General features: G+C 52.4%; 2 protein-coding genes across 3 annotated transcripts; one reads left to right on the forward strand and one right to left on the reverse strand.

Moving 5' to 3' along the window:
* The first annotated feature begins 252 nt into the window (after positions 1-252).
* On the forward strand, positions 253-6,310 carry EIF4EBP1 (eukaryotic translation initiation factor 4E binding protein 1). 2 transcript variants are annotated; one of them, XM_058042405.1, is made up of 3 exons: positions 253-466; positions 4,028-4,198; positions 5,736-6,310. In XM_058042405.1, exons 1-3 carry the CDS (start codon positions 319-321, stop codon positions 5,768-5,770), a joined length of 354 nt encoding a protein of 117 aa, XP_057898388.1. In that variant the 5' UTR covers positions 253-318; the 3' UTR covers positions 5,771-6,310. The 2 variants fall into 2 exon arrangements, with proteins under 2 accessions (XP_057898388.1, XP_057898389.1); XM_058042406.1 differs by having other exon boundaries at positions 5,739-6,310.
* A 9,886-nt stretch (positions 6,311-16,196) lies between these two features.
* On the reverse strand, positions 16,197-18,307 carry NODAL (nodal growth differentiation factor). The gene is made up of 3 exons (XM_058042487.1): positions 18,234-18,307; positions 17,009-17,745; positions 16,197-16,927 (listed from the first exon to the last, which is right to left on the reverse strand). Exons 2-3 carry the CDS (start codon positions 17,702-17,704, stop codon positions 16,775-16,777), a joined length of 849 nt encoding a protein of 282 aa, XP_057898470.1. The 5' UTR covers positions 17,705-17,745; positions 18,234-18,307; the 3' UTR covers positions 16,197-16,774.
* Positions 18,308-18,377: the final 70 nt, after the last annotated feature.

Below are 18,377 nucleotides of genomic sequence, written 5' to 3' on the forward strand. Positions count from 1 at the left end.
AGGGAAAAAAATGGAAAAATTGGGAGAAAAAGGGGGTCCCGCCCAGACCCCGCCCATTTAGCGCTAAGCCCCACCCCGTCCAGGCTAAGCCCCGCCCCCGTATTGGGACGCTTCATTAGCATAACCCCGCCTTTTCCCATTAAACCACGCCCACTCCCAGTGTAGGCCCCGCCCACCCCGCGCCCCGCCCGGTGCCGTTCCCGTTCCCGTTCCCGCGGCGGAAGGGGCGTGGCCCGGGCCGGAAGCGGCGGGCGGGCGGCGGCAGCGCTGGTGCCGCTCCCGGTCCCTGTCGCGGTCCCGTCCCGTCCCGGTCCGGTCATGTCGGGCCGCTGCTGCCACGGGCAGACGCCCAGCCGTGACATCCCGGGCCCCGGGAAATGCCTCGCCCTGCCCGACGGGGCCCCGCTGCCGCCCGGCGACTACAGCACCACACCGGGGGGCACCGTGTTCGGGACCACGCCGGGCGGTGAGCGCCGGGACAGCGCGGGAGGGAGGGCTCGGTTCCAGCAAAGGGGCAGGGAGCGCTCCCGTCCTGTCCCGGGATAGGAACCGGGAGCTCCCGCCCGGTACCGGGGCTCGGTGCGGGTTTGGGGGAACCTCGCAGGGAGCAGCTTTGGCCTCCGCGTGGTTACTGATTAATTGTAATCTCCAATATTTGCTGTTTTCCCTGGCAGCCAGCAAAGCCTGGGGGCTTTTTTTCTTTATTTCTTTCTTTTTTTTATTTCTTTATTTCTAACCCCACACTGCTCCGAATTCTGGAGCTGCAAACGCGCCATGGGCTCCTTCCCTCTTTGCTGGCCAGGAGAGGAACCTCCTGTAGGGACTTGTCCTTAAGTAAAATAATAAACTGATTATGCCCAGGGTTCCTCTATCAGAGAGCTTTTGTGTCCCCAAGAGTAATAAACTGATTTTGCCAAGGGTTCCTCTATCAGAGAAGTTCAGTGTCACCATCTCTCCTTGGCACTTGTGTGTCCCCATCTTTCCTTGGCAGTTTTGTGTCCCTATCCCTCCATTTTTGCCAGTTTTGTGTCCCTATCCCTCAATTTTTGCCAGTTTTGTGTCCCCATCCCTCCATTTTTTGCCAGTTTTGTGTCCCCATCCCTCCATTTTTTGCCAGTTTTGTGTCCCCATCCCTCCTTGACAGTTTTGTGTCCCCATCCCTCCATTTTTTGCCAGTTTTGTGTCCCCCATCCCTCCGTTTTTGCCACTTTGGCCCCCAGAGAAGCAGCCCCAGCTCCAGGTGGTGGCACAAGGTCGGTGTAGGGGATTCCAGCCGTCTCTGCTGCCCCCCAAGCCGGGTTTTGGGGTGATTTTGGGGTGATTTTTTTTTCCCCCACACCTTGTAGAATCTCCCCTTTGCCTCCCTATCCAGGCGGGTGTAGCACCAGGAATGGTGAAGGCAGAAAAACAAACCTTGGGGAGGGCATGGAGGGCTTGTTGTCCCGCAGGATTCGAGGGGTTAAATGGCAAGGGGAGAAGGGGAAGTGACACTGCTGATTCACGTGTGCAGAACAGCCGCGTTTGGGGTGGTTTTGGTCGGTTTTGGGGTGGTTTTGGCCGGGTTTGGGGTGGTTCTGGTCGGGTTTGGGGTTGTTCTGGTTATGTTTGGAGTGGTTCTGGTCGGGTTTGGGGTGGTTCTGGTCGTGTTTGGGGTGGTTTTGGCCGGGTTTGGGGTTGTTTTGGTCGTGTTTGGGGTGGTTTTGGCCGGGTTTGGGGTTGTTTTGGTCGTGTTTGGGGTTGTTTTGGCCGAGTTTGGGGTGGTGTTGGTCGTGTTTGGGGTTGTTCTGGTCGTGTTTGGGGTTGTTCTGGTCGGGTTTGGGGTTGTTCTGGTCGGGTTTGGGGTTGTTCTGGTCGTGTTTGGGGTTGTTCTGGTCGTGTTTGGGGCTGTTTTGGACGTGTTTTCCCTCCTCTGGAAGCAGCGAATTGCTGAAGGCTCCAGCAGCACCTGTGGGAGCCTTCCCCAACCCTGAGTAATGCAGCAGAAATGAAATGAAATGAAATGAAATGAAATGAAATGAAATGAAATGAAATGAAATGAGCAATTAGCACAGCAGAAATGAGATGAGCAATTAGCACAGCAAAAAGGAAACGAGATGAGCAATCAGCACGGCAGAAATTAAATGGGCAATTAGCAGCGTGTGCAGTAATGAGCCCTCCGGGGCTGGCAGCCCTTTGTCTCCTGCGTGTTTGCAGCAGGAGGAGAAGCTGGGCTGGGTTTGTGTGTGCCCACCTGGCAGTGCCCGGGGCTGTCCCTGTTGGGGACACCGTGTTGGGGACACCGTGCTGCCCAGCCCTGCTGTGGTGCTGAAGGGAGAAGGGGCTCAGAGCTGCTGGGGGACAGACCCGCGGGGCTGTGTGTCTGTCCTGCGGGGCTCTCGGGGGGCACAGCATCCCGTGGAGTGTGGGTTTTGCTGCTAAACACACCCTGGCAGCACCCAGAGCTGTGGGGAATGGGGGTGTGGGTGGGTGCAGGAGCCTCTTGGTGACAGCCTGGGCTGGGTCTCCTGTCCTGCTCCATCTGGGTGTCCTGTCCTGTCCTGTCCTGCTCCATCTGGGTGTCCTGTCCTGTCCTGCTTCATCTGAGTGTCCTATCCTGTTCCATCTGGGTGTCCTGTCGTGCTCCATCTGAGTGTCCTGTCCTGCTCCATCTGGGTGTCCTGTCCTGTCCTGTCCTGCTCTATCAGGGTCTCCTGTCCTGCTCCATCTGGGTGTCTTGTCCTGCCCAGGCTGTCCTGCTCCATCTGAGTGTCCTGTCCTGCTCAGGGTGTCCTGTCCTACTCCAGCTGGGTGTCCCTTCCCATCTGGGTGTCCTGTCCTGCCCAGAGTGTCCTCTCCTGCTCCATCTGAGTGTCCTGTTCTCCATCTGAATGTCCTGTCCTGTTCCATCTGGGTGTCCTGTCCTGCTCCATCAGAATGTCCTGTCCTCCATCTGAGTGTCCTGTCCTGCTCAGGGTATCCTGTCCTGCTCCAGAGTGTCCTGCTCCATCAGAATGTCCTGTCCTGCTCCATCAGAGTGTCCTGTCCTGCTCCATCAGAGTGTCCCGTCCTGCTCCATCAGAGTGTCCTGTCCTGCCCTGCTCCTCCTGGCCACATCCCCCTGCCTTTCAGGAGCTCTGTTGTAGGAAGGTGGAAGCTCCCATTGCTTCTGCTACAGAGCTGCACTTCCAGCAACCCCTGTCCTCTCCTCCCAGGAATACCACACCCCTCTCCCAGCCAGCTGAACGTAGGGATGGATCCTCCTCCTGAAAGAACTGGAGTTCAGAATCACCAGTGAGAAGTTTTTTGGTGTTTTGAGAACTCCCTGGCAGAGCTCCACAGGAGCACAGCTGCTGGACGTGTTGTTTTATGGATTTGTTGGATATTTACAGTGCTCAGACCAAAGGGAGTTGCTTGTGCCAGGACAGATGGTGGCAGGAGCTGTTTGCCCACACTTGTGTACTTTAGTTAACACTTCTGGGGAGGGCACAAGGACAAATCCCTTTCCCTGTGGCTGGAACGGGAGCAGAGCAGGACACACCTGATCCAGAAGGGGAAGCAAACACTGGCTTAAGGCTGTGTGGGCTGTTTGGAGGGGATCCCTGTTCTGCCTGTGGTTTTTGAGCACTTTCCATAAATTCCTTTATAAGGAACAGGGTGTTCAGTGCTGTTCCTAGAAATCCATGCCTGCAGGCTGGAGCTGGCTGGTTCCTGGTTCACCTTTGGGGCATTAACCATGTGTGTAAACCCTGAGCAAGGTGTGTGTAAAGTGCTGCTGTGCTGAGAGAGGTGCCCATGCAGGAATTCCACCTGTCCACCTGCAGCTCTCAGCCCCATTTCTGGCCACGAGTGGGAATTAAATCCAGTTTTCTGTTTGCTCTGTGGGCTGCTGTGACCTTGGGCAAGGTGGGAAGGGTTGGATCTGCTGCTTCTGGGGGTTTTGGAGCCCAGGGACCCAGAATCACATCACATTTACCACTTAAATACCCAACCCCTGAGCGTTTTGGGCTGTAGGGGAATTTAAAAATGATGGAATGCTGTCCCCCCCCAGGTACCAGGATTATTTATGACAGGAAGTTTCTGATGGAATGCCGCAATTCCCCCGGTGCCAAAACCCCTCCCTCCGACCTTCCCGACATTCCAGGAGTCACCAGCCCCAGCGTGGAGGAGCTGAAGGTGGAAAACCACCACGTGCAGAGCTGTGAGGAGAAAGTGAGCGCAGGTGAGTGCAGGCAGCAGGGCCCAGACAGCCTCTGAGGGGCTCTGCTGGCTCCTAGAAGGGCCAGAGCTGCTTTGGAGCCAGGAGATTCTCCAGAAACTTCTTGGAAAGGCTCAGCGTCGCAGGGTTTTGCAGTTGTTTGATCCTCAGCAATGTGGCTTTTGCAGTTTTGGGGTGTAATTTAATATGATTCCCATTAATTCCGCCTTTAGGAGGCTCTGCTGGTTCCTAGAAGCTCCAGAGCTGCAATGGAGCCAGGAGATTCCCAGGAAATTCTCCAGAAGCTTCTTGGAAAGGCTCAGTGTCACAGGGTAGCAAAGGTTTTGGAGTTGTTTGATCCTCAGCAACGTGAGTTTTGCAGTTTTGGGGTGTAATTTGATAGGATTCCCATTAATTCAGCATTTGGGAAGCTCTGCTGGTTCCTAGAAGGTCCAGAGCTGGAATGGAGCCAGGAAATTCTCCAGAAACTTCTTGGAAAGTCTCAATGGACTCAGTGTCACAGGGTTTTGCAGTTGTTTGATCCTCAGCATTGTGGCTTTTGCAGTTTTAGGTGTAATTTAATATGATTCCCATTAATTCAGCCTTTCGGAGGCTCTGCTGGTTCCTAGAAGTTCCAGAGCTGCAATGGAGCCAGGAGATTCCCAGGAAATTCTCCACAAACTTCTTGGAAAGTCTCAGTGGGCTCGGTGTCACAGGGTTTTGGAGTTGTTTGATCCCCAGCAACGTGAGTTTTGCAGTTTTGGGGTGCAATTTGATAGGATTCCCATTAATTCAGCCTTTGGGAAGCTGCTGTTGGATCAGGAGCCCTGTGCAGAGCAGAGGAGCAGCTGCTGCTGCCTCTCCCTGAGCTGGGCTGTGCTGCAGCTGCTGGAGGTTCAAGTTACAATTCAGAGCAGGATTTACTTGGGTTTTTAATATCAGCCTGAGTGGGAAATTCCTCCTGCCCGTTTCTGACCCCATTTAGTGACAGGGACACTTCTCTGAGGCCCTGCTGCAGCAACACAAGCCAGTGCTGCCTTGAAAAATTGTTTTTAAAATTATTTGGGGTTATTTCTGAACCTACCAAGTGCAAGCATTTATCTCCTTTCTCTGAAAATAAAGATCTAAAAGCTCTCATTGTGTGATTGCTGCAAGTAAAACCTTTCCAGGGTCGGGACTGCCTCGTGCTGTGACCTGAAATGGCTCAAGGGACACCCCTGAAATGCTGGGCCAGAGAATCCCTGTGCTCAGGAGCAGCTCCTGGCTGTCAGGCTGTGGGATAAGGGCTGTGAAATGTGCCTGGCTGGGTTCTGCCCTCAGTGTGGTTGTTACAAGGAAATCCAGGGGGGAAGAATTGATAATTTAAAGGGCGTTATTTAAAGATCCCCTCCCCAGCAGTGACACCTTTAGCACAGCTTCACAAGCTGATTTTCACACCAACCCTGCTGCCTGAATGCACCTTTTAAACCCAGACTGCCCACAGCTGCCAGCCACCTCAATCTTTGCTGTTTAATGTGGAATTTTGGGGCCTCACCTGTGGTTTTTTTTTTGTCCCTCCCAGCAGGTGAGGAGGAGCAGTTTGACATGGACATCTAAACACACCTGCCCTGGAGTGATCCAGTGAAGCAGCAGGACTTGTCTGGAGGATTCTCACCAGCAGCCATGCCTTGAGTGCCTTCCTGCTCTGGGAAAGGCAGATTATTCCCTCAGGAGAGCAGGGTTTGTCCTGTTCCAGGGGCCAGGCCAGGGGTGCTGCAGGGGAAACTCTGCCCCACCTTGGTTTTGGTTCCAGTTTTATGCTTTTTGTTAAATCATTTTAATACTGTAACAGTAAGGGAAATGCAATCGAAGGGAGAAATAAAAATCACCGTGGAGTCTCCTGGTGTGGAGATGAATGCAATGAATGTGATTTCTGTGCCTTATTTCAGCAAGAAACTGCCAGCCTGAGGGGTTAAGTGGTGCTCCCTGGGGCTGCAAGCATCCCTGGTCTTTGGGGGGATTTTATTGTGCCAAATCTGCCCCAGAACAGAGACAAAAACTGTCCCAAGTCCTTCCAGAAGGTTCTGTCACAAAATACTGTAACAGAAATGCAATATAAGGGAGGAATAAAAATCACGTGCTGGTGTGGAGATGAATGCAATAAATGTGATTTTTGTGCCTTATTTCAGCAAAAACATGCCAACCTGAGGGGTTAAATGGTGCTCCCTGGGGCTGCAAGCATCCCTCGTCTTTGGGGGTGTTTTATTGTGCCAAATCTGCCCCAGAAGAGAGACAAAAACTGTGCCCTGATGTCAGAACTCAGCACATCCCTCTGGGTGTCCAGAATTGCCAAGGACCCTGCCAGGAGGCTCAGAGACCCTGGCACACAGCCCAGAGCACCTGGGGATTTGATTGTGACCCCTGGAGCAAGTTGCCAGCTTTGTATGAGGATGTGAAAGTCACACAGGTTTGAATGGTGTAATAATAAAATAACCACAGGGTGAAAATGTAGATTTTAGGATTTTTGATACGGGGATTTTGGGGACAAGATGGAGCAATCTGGGTGTGTCCAGCCTTTCTTCTTCTTCTTTTTGTTGTTCTCCATTTTCTGCAGTGATGTTGGCACTTTGGGGTTGGTCTAGAGTAGAAGTGCACTGTCTGACACAGGTGATGGGTATTGGGAATTAAGTGTAAATATGTTACACGTAGTTTGTGGTATAAAAGGACAACACAGAGTGCCTGTGGCTGCCCTGCTGAGCAGATCCTGGCTGGGCAGAGAGAAAATTTTACAGATAAGAATTAATAAACAACCTCAAGACTGAAAAGTGAAGAGTCCAGACTCATTCTTCAGTTGCACGGGCTGAAGCAGAGACACCCTGCACATCCTGGGGCAGCAAATATCAACCAAAACCTGAGACCCTGAGTGCTTCCAGAAGGTTCTGCCACAATTTGTGTTCCAGCCTGGCTGAGCTGCAGGTGGGAATGTTTGGGCACAGTTCACCTGGAGGCTCCTGGAGGGCTCCTGGCTGTGCTGCCCTCCAGTTTTGCCCCTGTAATTCTGATTTTTCTGACAAGTGCCAGCCTGGGTTTGTGCTCCGTGGTGGAATTTCCCTGCTGCTTTAGCCTTGCTTCTCTTTTTTTATCCTGTGGTGGGCAGGGAGAAGAGCTTTGGGGAAGCGGGTTAGAAACAAAATCAGTGTGGTTTTGAGAGGGGAATTTTCGTCAGAGAAATAATTAATTTTTTATTATTAATAATAATAAATTTAAATAGTAATTATATTAGTTATAATTAATTATAATAATATATTTTCTATATTATTAAATATATATAATTATATATAAATGTATGTAATTAAATATATACTTTAATTATAATAATATAATTAAATAATAATTACGTTCTATTATTAATATTAAATTTAAATAATTATTATATTTGTTATAATTAATTATAATATCTTTTATATATTATTAAATATATAATTACATATAAATGTATACAATTAAATATATAATTTAATTCTAATAATATAATTAATTACATATAAATGTATATAATTAATTATATAATTTAATTCTAATAATATAATTAAATAATAATTATATTCTATTAACAATGATAAATTTAAATAATTATTCTATTTGTTATAATTAATTATAATAATATATATTTTATATATTAATAAATATATAATTATATATAAATGTATATAATTAAATATCATTTACTTCTAATAATATAATTAAATAATAATTATATTATATTAACAATAATAAATTTAAATAATAATTATATTATTTATAATTAATAATAAAGTTATATTTTTAAATATATCAAATTATAATTTTATATATTAATTCTATAATTATATAATTAAATATATAATTAAATATATAATTTAATTCTAATAATTAAATATTGATTATATTATTATATTAATAATAGTGAATTTAAGTAATGAATAAAAAATAATAAATTTAAAATCATTTTAATTAATTGTGCTGTTTGGGTCCCCAGAGCAAATATCTTCATGTTTAGCCTCTGTAATGTTTGATAAATGTGGTCAGGACATTTATCAACCTCACAGAGTCTGTAAAACGTTGCTGTGTTGCTGCTGGGGGGTGGAAGCACCTCAGAGGAGGAGAATCCTGAACTTCAGACTTCCCAAAAACCACAGGGAGTGTCTGTGCCCACCAGCTTGGGCAGATAGCATTTAAATATCTGCTAATGATGCTCGGTGGTGACATTATGATATGCAAACCCTCCATAATGAGTAACAGAACAAAGCAATTGCTGCAGATAAACCTGCATTTCTCCAAGATAAGATTGAAGGCTTTCTCTGAAACCTTAATGGGAACAAATCCAAATTTTATTGCCCTCAGGTGTGACTTTATCTGGGTTCTGAGGATGGTTTAGAGAGGAGCTGCTGCAGCTGGGACTGGCTTTTTTTCTATTTTAAATTGGTGGTTTTGGTTTAAAATAGCACTGCTGGGCTGTGGCGCAGCTGCAGCTTTAGTTTTAGGAAAATTCCCCGTGTTGATGTAAATTCCCCAAAGTTCCCCCACTGCAGGGAGGACTGAAATGGCCCTGACAGGCTGGGCAGGCTCTGCAGGGATAAATAAATCCCTGTGCTTGTGCTGGGATTCTCCTGCTGGCCCAGCCAAAATGAGGAATTTCCACTCTGCTGTGTGTCTGGGCAGTGTCCCTGTGTCACCAGGGCTGTGGGTTTGGGGGGGACACAATTCTGGTGACCCTGGGATCCCCCAGGTGCCATCCCAAGCTGAGGGCTGCGTGTCCAGGAAGGTTTGGGATTCCCCGAGGTGCTGAGGGCTGCACATCCATGCCAGTTTTGGGATCCCCTGAGGTGCCATCCCAAGCTGCATATCCAGGCAGGTTTGGGATCCCTCAAGGTGCCACCTCAAGCTGCACATCCAGGCAGTTTTGGAATCTTCCAAGGTGCCATCCTAAGCTGCATGTTCAGGCACTTTTGGGATCCCTTAAGGTGCCATCCCAAGCTGCACATCCAGGCACTTTTGGGATCCCCCAAGATGCACATCCAGGCACTTTTGGGATCCCTCAAAGTGCACATCCAGGCCATTTTGGGATCCCTCAAGGTGCCACCTCAAGCTGCACATCCAGACAGGTTTGTGATCCCCCAAGCTGCACATCCAGGCACTTTTAGGATCTTCCAAGGTGCCATCCCAAGCTGCACATCCAGGCACTTTTGGGATCCCCCAAGCTGCACATCCAGGCACTTTTGGGATCCCTCAAGGTTCCACCTCAAGCTGCACATCCAGGCACTTTTGGGATCCCCCAAGCTGCACATCCAGACAGACTTGGGATCCCCTGATGTTTCATCCCAACCTGCATATCCAGGCACTTTCGGGATCCCCCAAACTGAGGGCTACACATCCAGGCCATTTTGGGATCCCTCAAGGTGCCATCCCAAGCTGCCCTTCCAGGTAATTTTGGGGTCTCCCAAGCTGCACATCCAGGCAGGTTTGGGGTACCCCAAACTGCACATCCAGGCACTTTTGGGATCCCTCAAGGTTCCACCTCAAGCTGCACATCCAGGCAGTTTTGGGATCCCCCAAGATGCACATCCAGGCAGTTTTGGGATCCCCCAAGATGCACATCCAGGCAGGTTTGGATCCCCCAAGCTGCACATCCAGGCCGTTTTGGATCCCCCAAGATGCACATCCAGGCAGTTTTGGATCCCCCAAGCTGCACATTCATGCAGGTTGGGATCCCCCAAGATGCACATCCAGGCAGGTTTGGATCCCCCAAGCTGCACATCCAGGCAGGTTTGGATCCCCCAAGCTGCACATCCAGGCAGGTTGGGATCCCCCAAGCTGCACATCCAGGCAGTTTTGGATCCCCCAAGATGCCATCCCTGCACATCCAGGCATTTTGAGCAGAAATGAGCTGATTTCAGCCTCGGCCAGCCATGGCTGTTGGAGTTGGCCTTTGGGTGCTGGTACAGAAGTGGCTGCCTGGTGTTTGGGGGTGCCAGGTATTGCAGGTAATGCCCTTAAATGCCATTCCTGCCACCTGCAGGAGAGGTAACACGTGCTGGAGGTGTTAATGCTTTGTGTCCCGGCAGCAGCTTTGGCAGCTTTGCATCGGTATCTGCAGCTTATGCAGATGGGGGAGCATCAAAGCACCAGGTGCCTGTGCCAGAGGGAGGGAGGAAAGCCTGTGAAACACCTGGCCAGGTGTCACCGGGGCCCTGCTGGGTGCTGGGTGCAGGCCCTGGGGCCATGGGTGCATTGGGATCGTTATGGGGGCACACAGAGCCTGACCAAAGCCTGAAGCGATGAAGGGATGTGCACATCTGCTCTGGGATGGTTTTGGGGGCACACAGAGCCTGACCAAAACCCCGAGGAGAGGAGGTGATGTTACCACAAAATGGTAAGAAGAGACGTTAAATACTTCATATTTATTCATATTTATTCATATTTATTCAAGCATGGAATTGTAGGGTATGGCAACCAAAAATTACTCAAATCACGACATGATAATAAGAGATATTAAATGCTTCATGTTTATTCATATTTATTCAAGCCTGGAAGTGTACAGTATGGCAACCAAAAATTACTCAAATAAATATATGTCATGTCCCTCAGAGATATTTTTTTTTTTGTTAGAAGTTGTCCCGACAGCAGCACTTTTCCTTATTTTTAGGGATTCTTTTATTAAATCTTTGCTTACTGATCTCAAAAAAGCTCATCAGTTCGGTTCCACTTTGCACAGGGCACATCTGCTCTGCTGCAATTTGTCCCAAACCCGTCCCTTGAACCTCTCCACCCGTGGTGTGGGACCAAGTGGTGTCAGCATCCCATTGCTCTGGTCCTTCACTCCCTCCCTTCCCCCTGACACCCCCAGCTGCTGCATCCTTCATCCACACGTTTTTGGGCACATCTCCCTCATGCTTTCACCTTCAGAGCCCTTCCAGGAGCAGCTTGTGAGATGCAAAGCTGTGTTTCGTGTCAGGTAGTGTGATTGCGAAATGTGTGGACCCCGACAATGGGAGAGCTGTGAATTCTAATAATAACTGAGGAAAATAAAGCATGGAAAAAGGCCTTTGAAACCTATCTGTTGCTTGCAATTAACCCTGGTTGATTTAGGAGCATTGGAATTAAGGTGTTAAAGATGTTGCTTTTTGCTTGCATTTAATCCATAAAGAGCTCTGCAATAACAACCTTTTGAAGGATAATTTTAGAATATTACTTGTATCCTTGAAACTATAGCTTTGGAATTTATATAAAGGAAATATGCTTATCTCACGCCTTATTGAAGCAGAGAAAAACAGCTTGAGAAAGGAAGATGAACATCACCTCAAGGGTTTATGGTTTTGACCAAAGGGAAGATGGACATCACTGTTATGAGATTTATAGTCTCTGCAATTAAAAGGTGGACACACATCTGTGGAGCTGGACCCCACCAGATGGGATTCGTCTTTCTTCTTTTGGAAACTGGACTGTCACCATCTGAGAATACTCATTCGAGATACATCCTGAGAAATTAAAATCACAATAGTGTATAGAATAGTGATGTAATAATTTGGAATAAGAATTGCTGATGAGTAAAAGATTTGAAATAGAAACTGCTGAAAAAAAACTGATGAGTGCCCCTATAAATACTTGTAACCCTCAACTATCGGTGTGCAGTTGGAGGGAACACTTCCCCCACTGCACCCAGCGCTGTATTGCTCATACTTTACCATATTAATTAATGACTTGATTGCTGCTTGAATATTGGCCTAGCCAAGCTTCTCATTCATAACAAGCTCAGCATCCCAGGGCACATCCCTGCTCCCCAGGCTCTGCTCCTCACCCCACACTTGCTCTCCCAGGCCCAGGAGCTGCTTTTGGCAGGGGCTGAGCCCCGTTGAGCACAGTGGGAGGGATGGAGGCAGCCGTGGGTGGCTGAGGCACAGCTGGGATGCTCCAGGGAGGTCCAGGCACAAGCTGGCTTTGTCCTTGCATTTCCCATCCCAGCCCCTTTTTGTCTCGGCCCGCTGTCCCCGTGTCCCGTGTCCCTCAAACGCCACCTGCCCTGGCCAGGCTTTAAAGCACCATTTGTACAAATGCCACCCTGGCTCTGTTTGTTCTCACTCTTTCCTTTCCACGTGTCCAAAGTCATCTCGGCCCTTCCCAGGGCACGAACCTGCCAGTTCCTGAAATCTCAAATCTCAATAATTCATAGCATTATTGTTATGAATGAGAAGCTTGACTAAGCCAATATTCAAGCAGCAATCGATTTATTATTTAATATGGTAAAAGTGTGAGCAATACAGCGCTGGGTACAGTGGGGGAAGTTTTCCCTCCAACTGCACACCCATAGTTGAGGGTTACAGGTATTTATAAGTGTATTTATCAGCTTTTTCAGCAGTTTCTATTTCCAATTTTTTTTTTTTACTCATCAGCAATTTTTATTCCAAATTATTGCATCACGATTCTATACACTATTGTGATTTTAATTTCTCAGGATGTATCTCAAAAGGAGGATCCCAGATGGTGACGGTCCAATTTCCAAAAGAAGAAAGACGAATCCCATCTGGTGGGGTCCAGCTCCCCAGATGTGTGTCCACCTTTTAATTGCAGAGACTCTAAATCTCATAACAGTGATGTCCAGCTTCCCTTTGGTCAAAACCATAAACCCTTGAGGTGATGTTCATCTTCCTTTCTCAAGCTGTTTTTGTCTGCTTTAATAAGGCATGAGATAAGCATATTTCCTTTATATATATTCCAAAGCTATAGTTTCAACGACACAAGTAATATTCTAAAATTATCCTTCAAAAGGTTATTATTGCAGAGCTTTTTATGGATTAAATGCAGGCAAAAAGCAACATCTTTAACACTTTAATTCCAATGCTCCTAAATCAACTAGGGTTAATTGCAAACAAAAGATAGGTTCAAAGGCCCTTTTCCATGCTTTATTTTCCTCAGTTATTATTAGAATTCACAGCTCTCCCATTGTCGAGGTCCACACATTTCGCAATCACAACTACACACACCGCCTGTTTGTACATGACACGGAACACAACTTTGTATTTCACAGACAGATAAAGGTGTCATCGCTGAAATTCCACTGCTGGGTGCTGACTGAAAGGCCAGGCAGACAATCGGAGCATTTTTCCCTCGCTGTCCTCTGGCAGGGATGATAATCACAAGGTGCCCGTGCCCATCGCATTCCCTCCTCCTCCAGCTGCATTGCATTTTGCCTTCCATTCCAAAATATAATTGAAGGCTCCCGGGCAGGGCTGGGGCTGTGTCCCCATTTATTGTCCTCACGTCTGGGTTCCTGTATCCCCCCAGCCGATGTAGATTGGGGCAGGAGCAGGGCCGGAGCTCAGATCAGATCCCCCCTCCCATCTTTGGGCAGAACCTCGCCTGAACCCGGCTTTATTGTCACTGCCGCGCACTTTGATGTTTTCCTTACAGCCCTGGAATCCCGGCCTTTATTTTTCCACCCAAGGGAACGGCTGCTGCCTCCCCCTCGGCCCGGCACAACTTTTTGAACCCTCTGCCGGATTCCAGGCAGGCGTGACGGAGGGGCAGAGATGGCAGAGATGAGATGCAGAACCCGATGGAAGGGGCAGAGATGGCAGAGATACAGAACCTGACAGGGCAGGGGTCCCGGGGGGGCATTGAGGGTGTAAATCCTGCTGCTTTGGGACCCTCTGTGAGCAGCAAAACCGCGCAGAAAAAAAAAAAAAAAAAAAAAAAAAAAGGCGAAACGCTGCAATTTTGCATCCCCCAGGTTGTGCTTTGCCTCCTGCCGGGGGTCAGCCCCGCGCCCCCGGCCCACCCTTTGACAGCTCCTGCAAATGACCCTCTAATGACGGGCTGGCGGCGGTGTGAAAGCTCTCGGAATATGGAAGCGGCCCCGGAGAGGGCTCGCTGAGCTGGGGGAGCTGCAGACACGCTTTGTTTATCCGCCGCCCGGGATGTGGATTGGGGATAATCAGCCCGGGCTGGGATGTGGAATGGGGGCTGCTGCTCGCAGGAGGGGCGGGCTGGGGATGGCCCAGGGCCAGCAGGGACACCGGGGACATCAGGGCCACCAGGGACACCAAGGACACCGGGGACACCGGGGACACCGGGGACACCGGGGACACCGGGGACACCAGGGCCAGCAGGGACACCAGGGACACCAGGGCCAGCAGGGACACCGGGGACACCAGGGCCAGCAGGGCCACCAGGGCCAGCAGGGCCAGCAGGGCCAGCAGGGCCAGCAGGGACAGCAGGGACACCAGGGACACCAGGGCCAGCAGGGCCAGCAGGGCCAGCAGGGACAGCAGGGACACCAGGGACACCAGGGACACCAGGGCCAGCAGGGCCAGCAGGGCCAGCAGGGACAGCAGGGACACCAGGGACACCAGGGACACCAAGGACACCAGGGACACCGGGGACACCGGGGACACCAGGGCCAGCAGGGTTTGGAGTCCCGCCCGTTCCCTTTGCTGTCCGAGGGTCCCCAGGCGTGATTTGTGTCCCTGTCCAGCTGTGAGCCTGGGGGTGCTGGGGCTGCCAAACCCGGACTGATCCCCCCTCCTCGGGGCTGCCAAACCCGGCCAAACCCAGACTGATCAATTCGGCCAAACCCAGACTGATCCCCTCTCCCCGGAGCTTCCAAACCCAGACTGATCCATTCGGCCAAACCCAGATTGATCCCCTCTTCCGGGGCTGCCAAACCCGGCCAAACCTGGACTGATGAATTTGGCCAAACCCAGATTGATCAATCCGGCCAAACCCGGACTGATCCTCTCTCCCTGGGGCTGCCAAACCCGGCCAAACCCAGACTGATCAATTCAGTCAAACCTGGACTGATCCCTGCTGTCCGGGGCTGCCAAACCCAGACTAATTCCCCCTCCCTGGGGTTGCCAAACCCGGACTGATCCATTCAGCTAAACCCAGATTAATCCCCACTCCCGGGGCTGCCAAACCAGGCCAAACCCAGACTGATCCATTCAGCCAAACCCGGACTGATCCCTGCTATCCAGGGCTGCCAAACCTGGCCAAACCTGGACAGAGCCGTTTGGCCAAACCCGGACTGATCCCCCCTCCCCGAGGTAGCCAAACCCGGCCAAACCCGGACTGATCAGTTCAGCCAAACCTGGACTGATCCCCCGTCCCTGGGGCTGCCAAACCCGGACTGATCCATTCAGCCAAACCCAGACTGATCAATTTGGCCAAACCCGGACTGATCAGTTCAGCCAAACCCAGATCGATCCCCCGTCCCTGGGGCTGCCAAACCCGGCCAAACCCAGGCTGATCTGTTCAGCACACCCGAACTAATTCCCCCTCCCCAGGGCTGCCAAACCCGGACTGATCCATTTGGCCAAACCCGGACTGATCAATTTGGCCAAACCCGGACTGATCAATTTGGCCAAACCCGGACTGTTCCCCCTCCCCGGGGCTGCCATGCAGGAGGACACGCTCACCCCGGGGCTCTCGGGACCCCAACATCTCCCCCAGCCCCATCATCGCCCCCAGCCCCATCATCTCCCCCAGCCCCATCATCGCCCCCAGCCCCATCATCGCCCCCAGCCCCATCATCGCCCCCAGCCCCATCATTGTCCCCAGCCCCATCATCGCCCTCATCCCCATCATCACCCCCAGCCCCAGCATCATCCCCAGGACCCCTCTGGATGATGCCTGCCCCACACAGCTCAGAATTCCCTGCTCCTGCAGGGCACGGCCCTTCCCCTATCTCCCAGGGGTAAATAAAGCAGGAAAATCCCTTCAGCCTCCCCTTCCGCGCTTGCAGGTGCCTCCTTGAGCAGCCCAGGGTGGGAAGAGCTTCGTGCTTATCTCAGGTGAGATTTGGAGCTTTGCAGCATCTCTTGAGCCCCTCACTCTGGTAAGTTCCAGAGCTCACCTGCTCTCAGAGCAGGGAGGAGCTGTGGGTGCAACAGAGGGGACACAGAAAAGGGGACACTCACACCCTGGCACGCCATCAACAGCAAAAATCAGCAGAACCCAATGGGCATTTTTAATAGATATAATTTATTGATGAATTGTACAGCCGTGACCTTTTCACTACCAGCCCTTCCAATGAGGGGGAAAAGGCTCGAGCAGAGCTGTGCTTATTTGTTTGTAACATCTGCCCAGCTGGATCTGCCAGCTGGGGCTCTGGACACTGGCAAATACATCCACTTGTCTGAGTTGTCATAGAAATGTGACAGTTTTAATAGAAATATAATAAAATTATCGGAAGAAACACTTAAAACCCGCGGGGAAATTGAACACCCCAGTGGTGTGTATGCTCAGCACGGCCAGACCCTGGAGCTGCAGGCTCCTGAGAACCTCTGGCCCCTGGTGATTCCCACGGCTGGGCAAAGCAGCTGTGCCACGGCAGGGAGCCGTGCCCAGCCCTGCCTCTGCCCCACACAGGGCACCCTCCAGCCCCTTGGCAAACACTGGGTGCAGCCTCAGGGAGGTGCCTGGTGGCTTTTCCACGCAGAGCCCGGATCCAGCCAGGCACTGTGGCTGCGCAGAGCTGCCGGGCACCTTCTCCTCCCCGGCTCCTGTGCCAGCCTCAGGGTCACCCTGCTGCTCCGTGCAGCGCTCCCGGGGCATCGAGGCGCTCCTGTGCACCTTCCTGGCCGTGCCTCAGTTGCAGCCACACTCCTCGACGATCATGTCCTCGTGGTGGCGGACCACGACCTCGCCCCTCTCGTAGTAGAGCATGGAGAGGGGGCTCATCTTCACCGGCGAGCAGGCGGGGCACGGCACCAGGTTGGGCTTGTAGAGCTGCAGCAGGCTCTGCGGGAGACACGGCAAGGGCAGAATACCCCCCTGGTGGGGTGTGGGGGTGAGGGGGATGCGGGGGCAGCGCCCTCTTACCTGGATGTAGGCGTGGTTGGTGGGCTTGAATGTCTCGTCCACGGGCGAGGGGCACAGCCCCTCGCAGCGATACGCGTTGTACCTCTTGGGGTACACGATCCAGCTGCCCCAGCCCGTCTGCTCGAAATCCACCACCATGTCCACCCTGCGGCACAGCGGCCGGCCCTGCTGCCGGCCCTGCTCCCGCGGGGCGCCGCCTTTGATGCGCTGTCTGTCCGTCCTGGTCCTGCGCTGCCGCCGCGGCCCCGCGCCCCTCCAGCCGCTCTCCCGCATGATGTACTTGGAGCTCTCGGCCGTCCTGATGAGGCTGTGCTCGCCCGGAGACTTGTCCTTGGAGAAGACGAGCAGCAGCACGCTGTCCGCCGCGTCCCCGCCGCCGTCGGTGTCTCCCGGTGCGGCGGGAGCGGCGGAGCCGTTCGCATCCCAGCGGCCCTGCTGCCCGGCGGGCACGGCCTGGTGCAGCCAGCCCCGCAGCAGGTCGGTGACCTCAAAGACTTTCCAGGAGGCCTGGCTGGCAGAGGGGGTGCCAACCACGGTGCCCAGGAAGAGCTGGTGGGGGCAAGCCCCGTCCGGGCGGCACCGGCGGCGCTGGCTGTGGTAGATGTCCAGGGAGGCGTTGTGGGCGCGGGAGAGGCCGGACAGACGGACACGGAGCTGGGCCAGACTGACCTCCTGGCTGCTGGACAGCGAGGACATGTCGAAGGAGAGCGACCAGTGGGAGCCGTTGTGCAGGGAGCCTGAAAGGCGGAGGAATGGTGAGGGGAGCGGTGCCAGGGGTGCCAGAGCTGGGGGGGACGGGCACCAGCCCCGCTATGAGACCCTGAGGGTCGGGAGAAAGCAGCTGGATCCACCTGAGAGGCACCAGAGCCTCGGGCAGGGCTGGGATGCCCGGGACAGGGGGAACCGGGGACAGGGATGCGCGGGGACAGCGCTGGTCCCGGGACAGGGACAGCGGCAATCCCGGGAGGAGGGATGGTGCTGATCCCGGGGACCGTGCTGATCCCGGGGACGGTGCTGATCCCGGGGACGGGGTCTGATCCCGGGGACATCAGCACGGGAACGGTGCCGGTCCTGCGAATAGTGCGGGTCCCGGCACAGGGATGCTCAGGGACGGTGCCGGTCCCGGTCCCGGTCCCGGGATGCTCAGGGACGGTGCCGGTCCCGGGACAGTGATGCTCAGGGTCGGTGCCGGTCCCGGCACAGGGATGCCCGCGGCCCCACTCACCGTGCGGGGAGAGGCTGAGAGCGGCGGCGGCGGCGGCGCGGAGCGGGGCGGGAGGGGCGCGGAGCAGCTGCAGCATCAGCGGGGGACAGCGCGGCGGGGCGCGGGCCGGGGCGGGGGTCGGTGCCCAGGTGAGCGGTGCCCGCG

This window comes from Melospiza georgiana, chromosome 31 (genome assembly GCF_028018845.1).
Source record: "Melospiza georgiana isolate bMelGeo1 chromosome 31, bMelGeo1.pri, whole genome shotgun sequence".
In the NCBI taxonomy this organism is placed as follows: Eukaryota; Metazoa; Chordata; class Aves; order Passeriformes; family Passerellidae; genus Melospiza; species Melospiza georgiana.

Coding starts and splice junctions, on each gene's coding strand:
- EIF4EBP1 (XM_058042405.1), top strand. CDS start 319: ATGTCGGGCCGCTGCTGCCACGGGCAGACGCCCAGCCGTGACATCCCG. Junction 467..4,027: donor GTTCGGGACCACGCCGGGCG/GTGAGCGCCGGG, acceptor GTCCCCCCCCAG/GTACCAGGATTATTTATGAC. Junction 4,199..5,735: donor TGAGGAGAAAGTGAGCGCAG/GTGAGTGCAGGC, acceptor TGTCCCTCCCAG/CAGGTGAGGAGGAGCAGTTT.
- NODAL (XM_058042487.1), bottom strand. CDS start 17,704: ATGTCCTCGCTGTCCAGCAGCCAGGAGGTCAGTCTGGCCCAGCTCCGT. Junction 16,928..17,008: donor CCAACCACGCCTACATCCAG/GTAAGAGGGCGC, acceptor TGTCTCCCGCAG/AGCCTGCTGCAGCTCTACAA.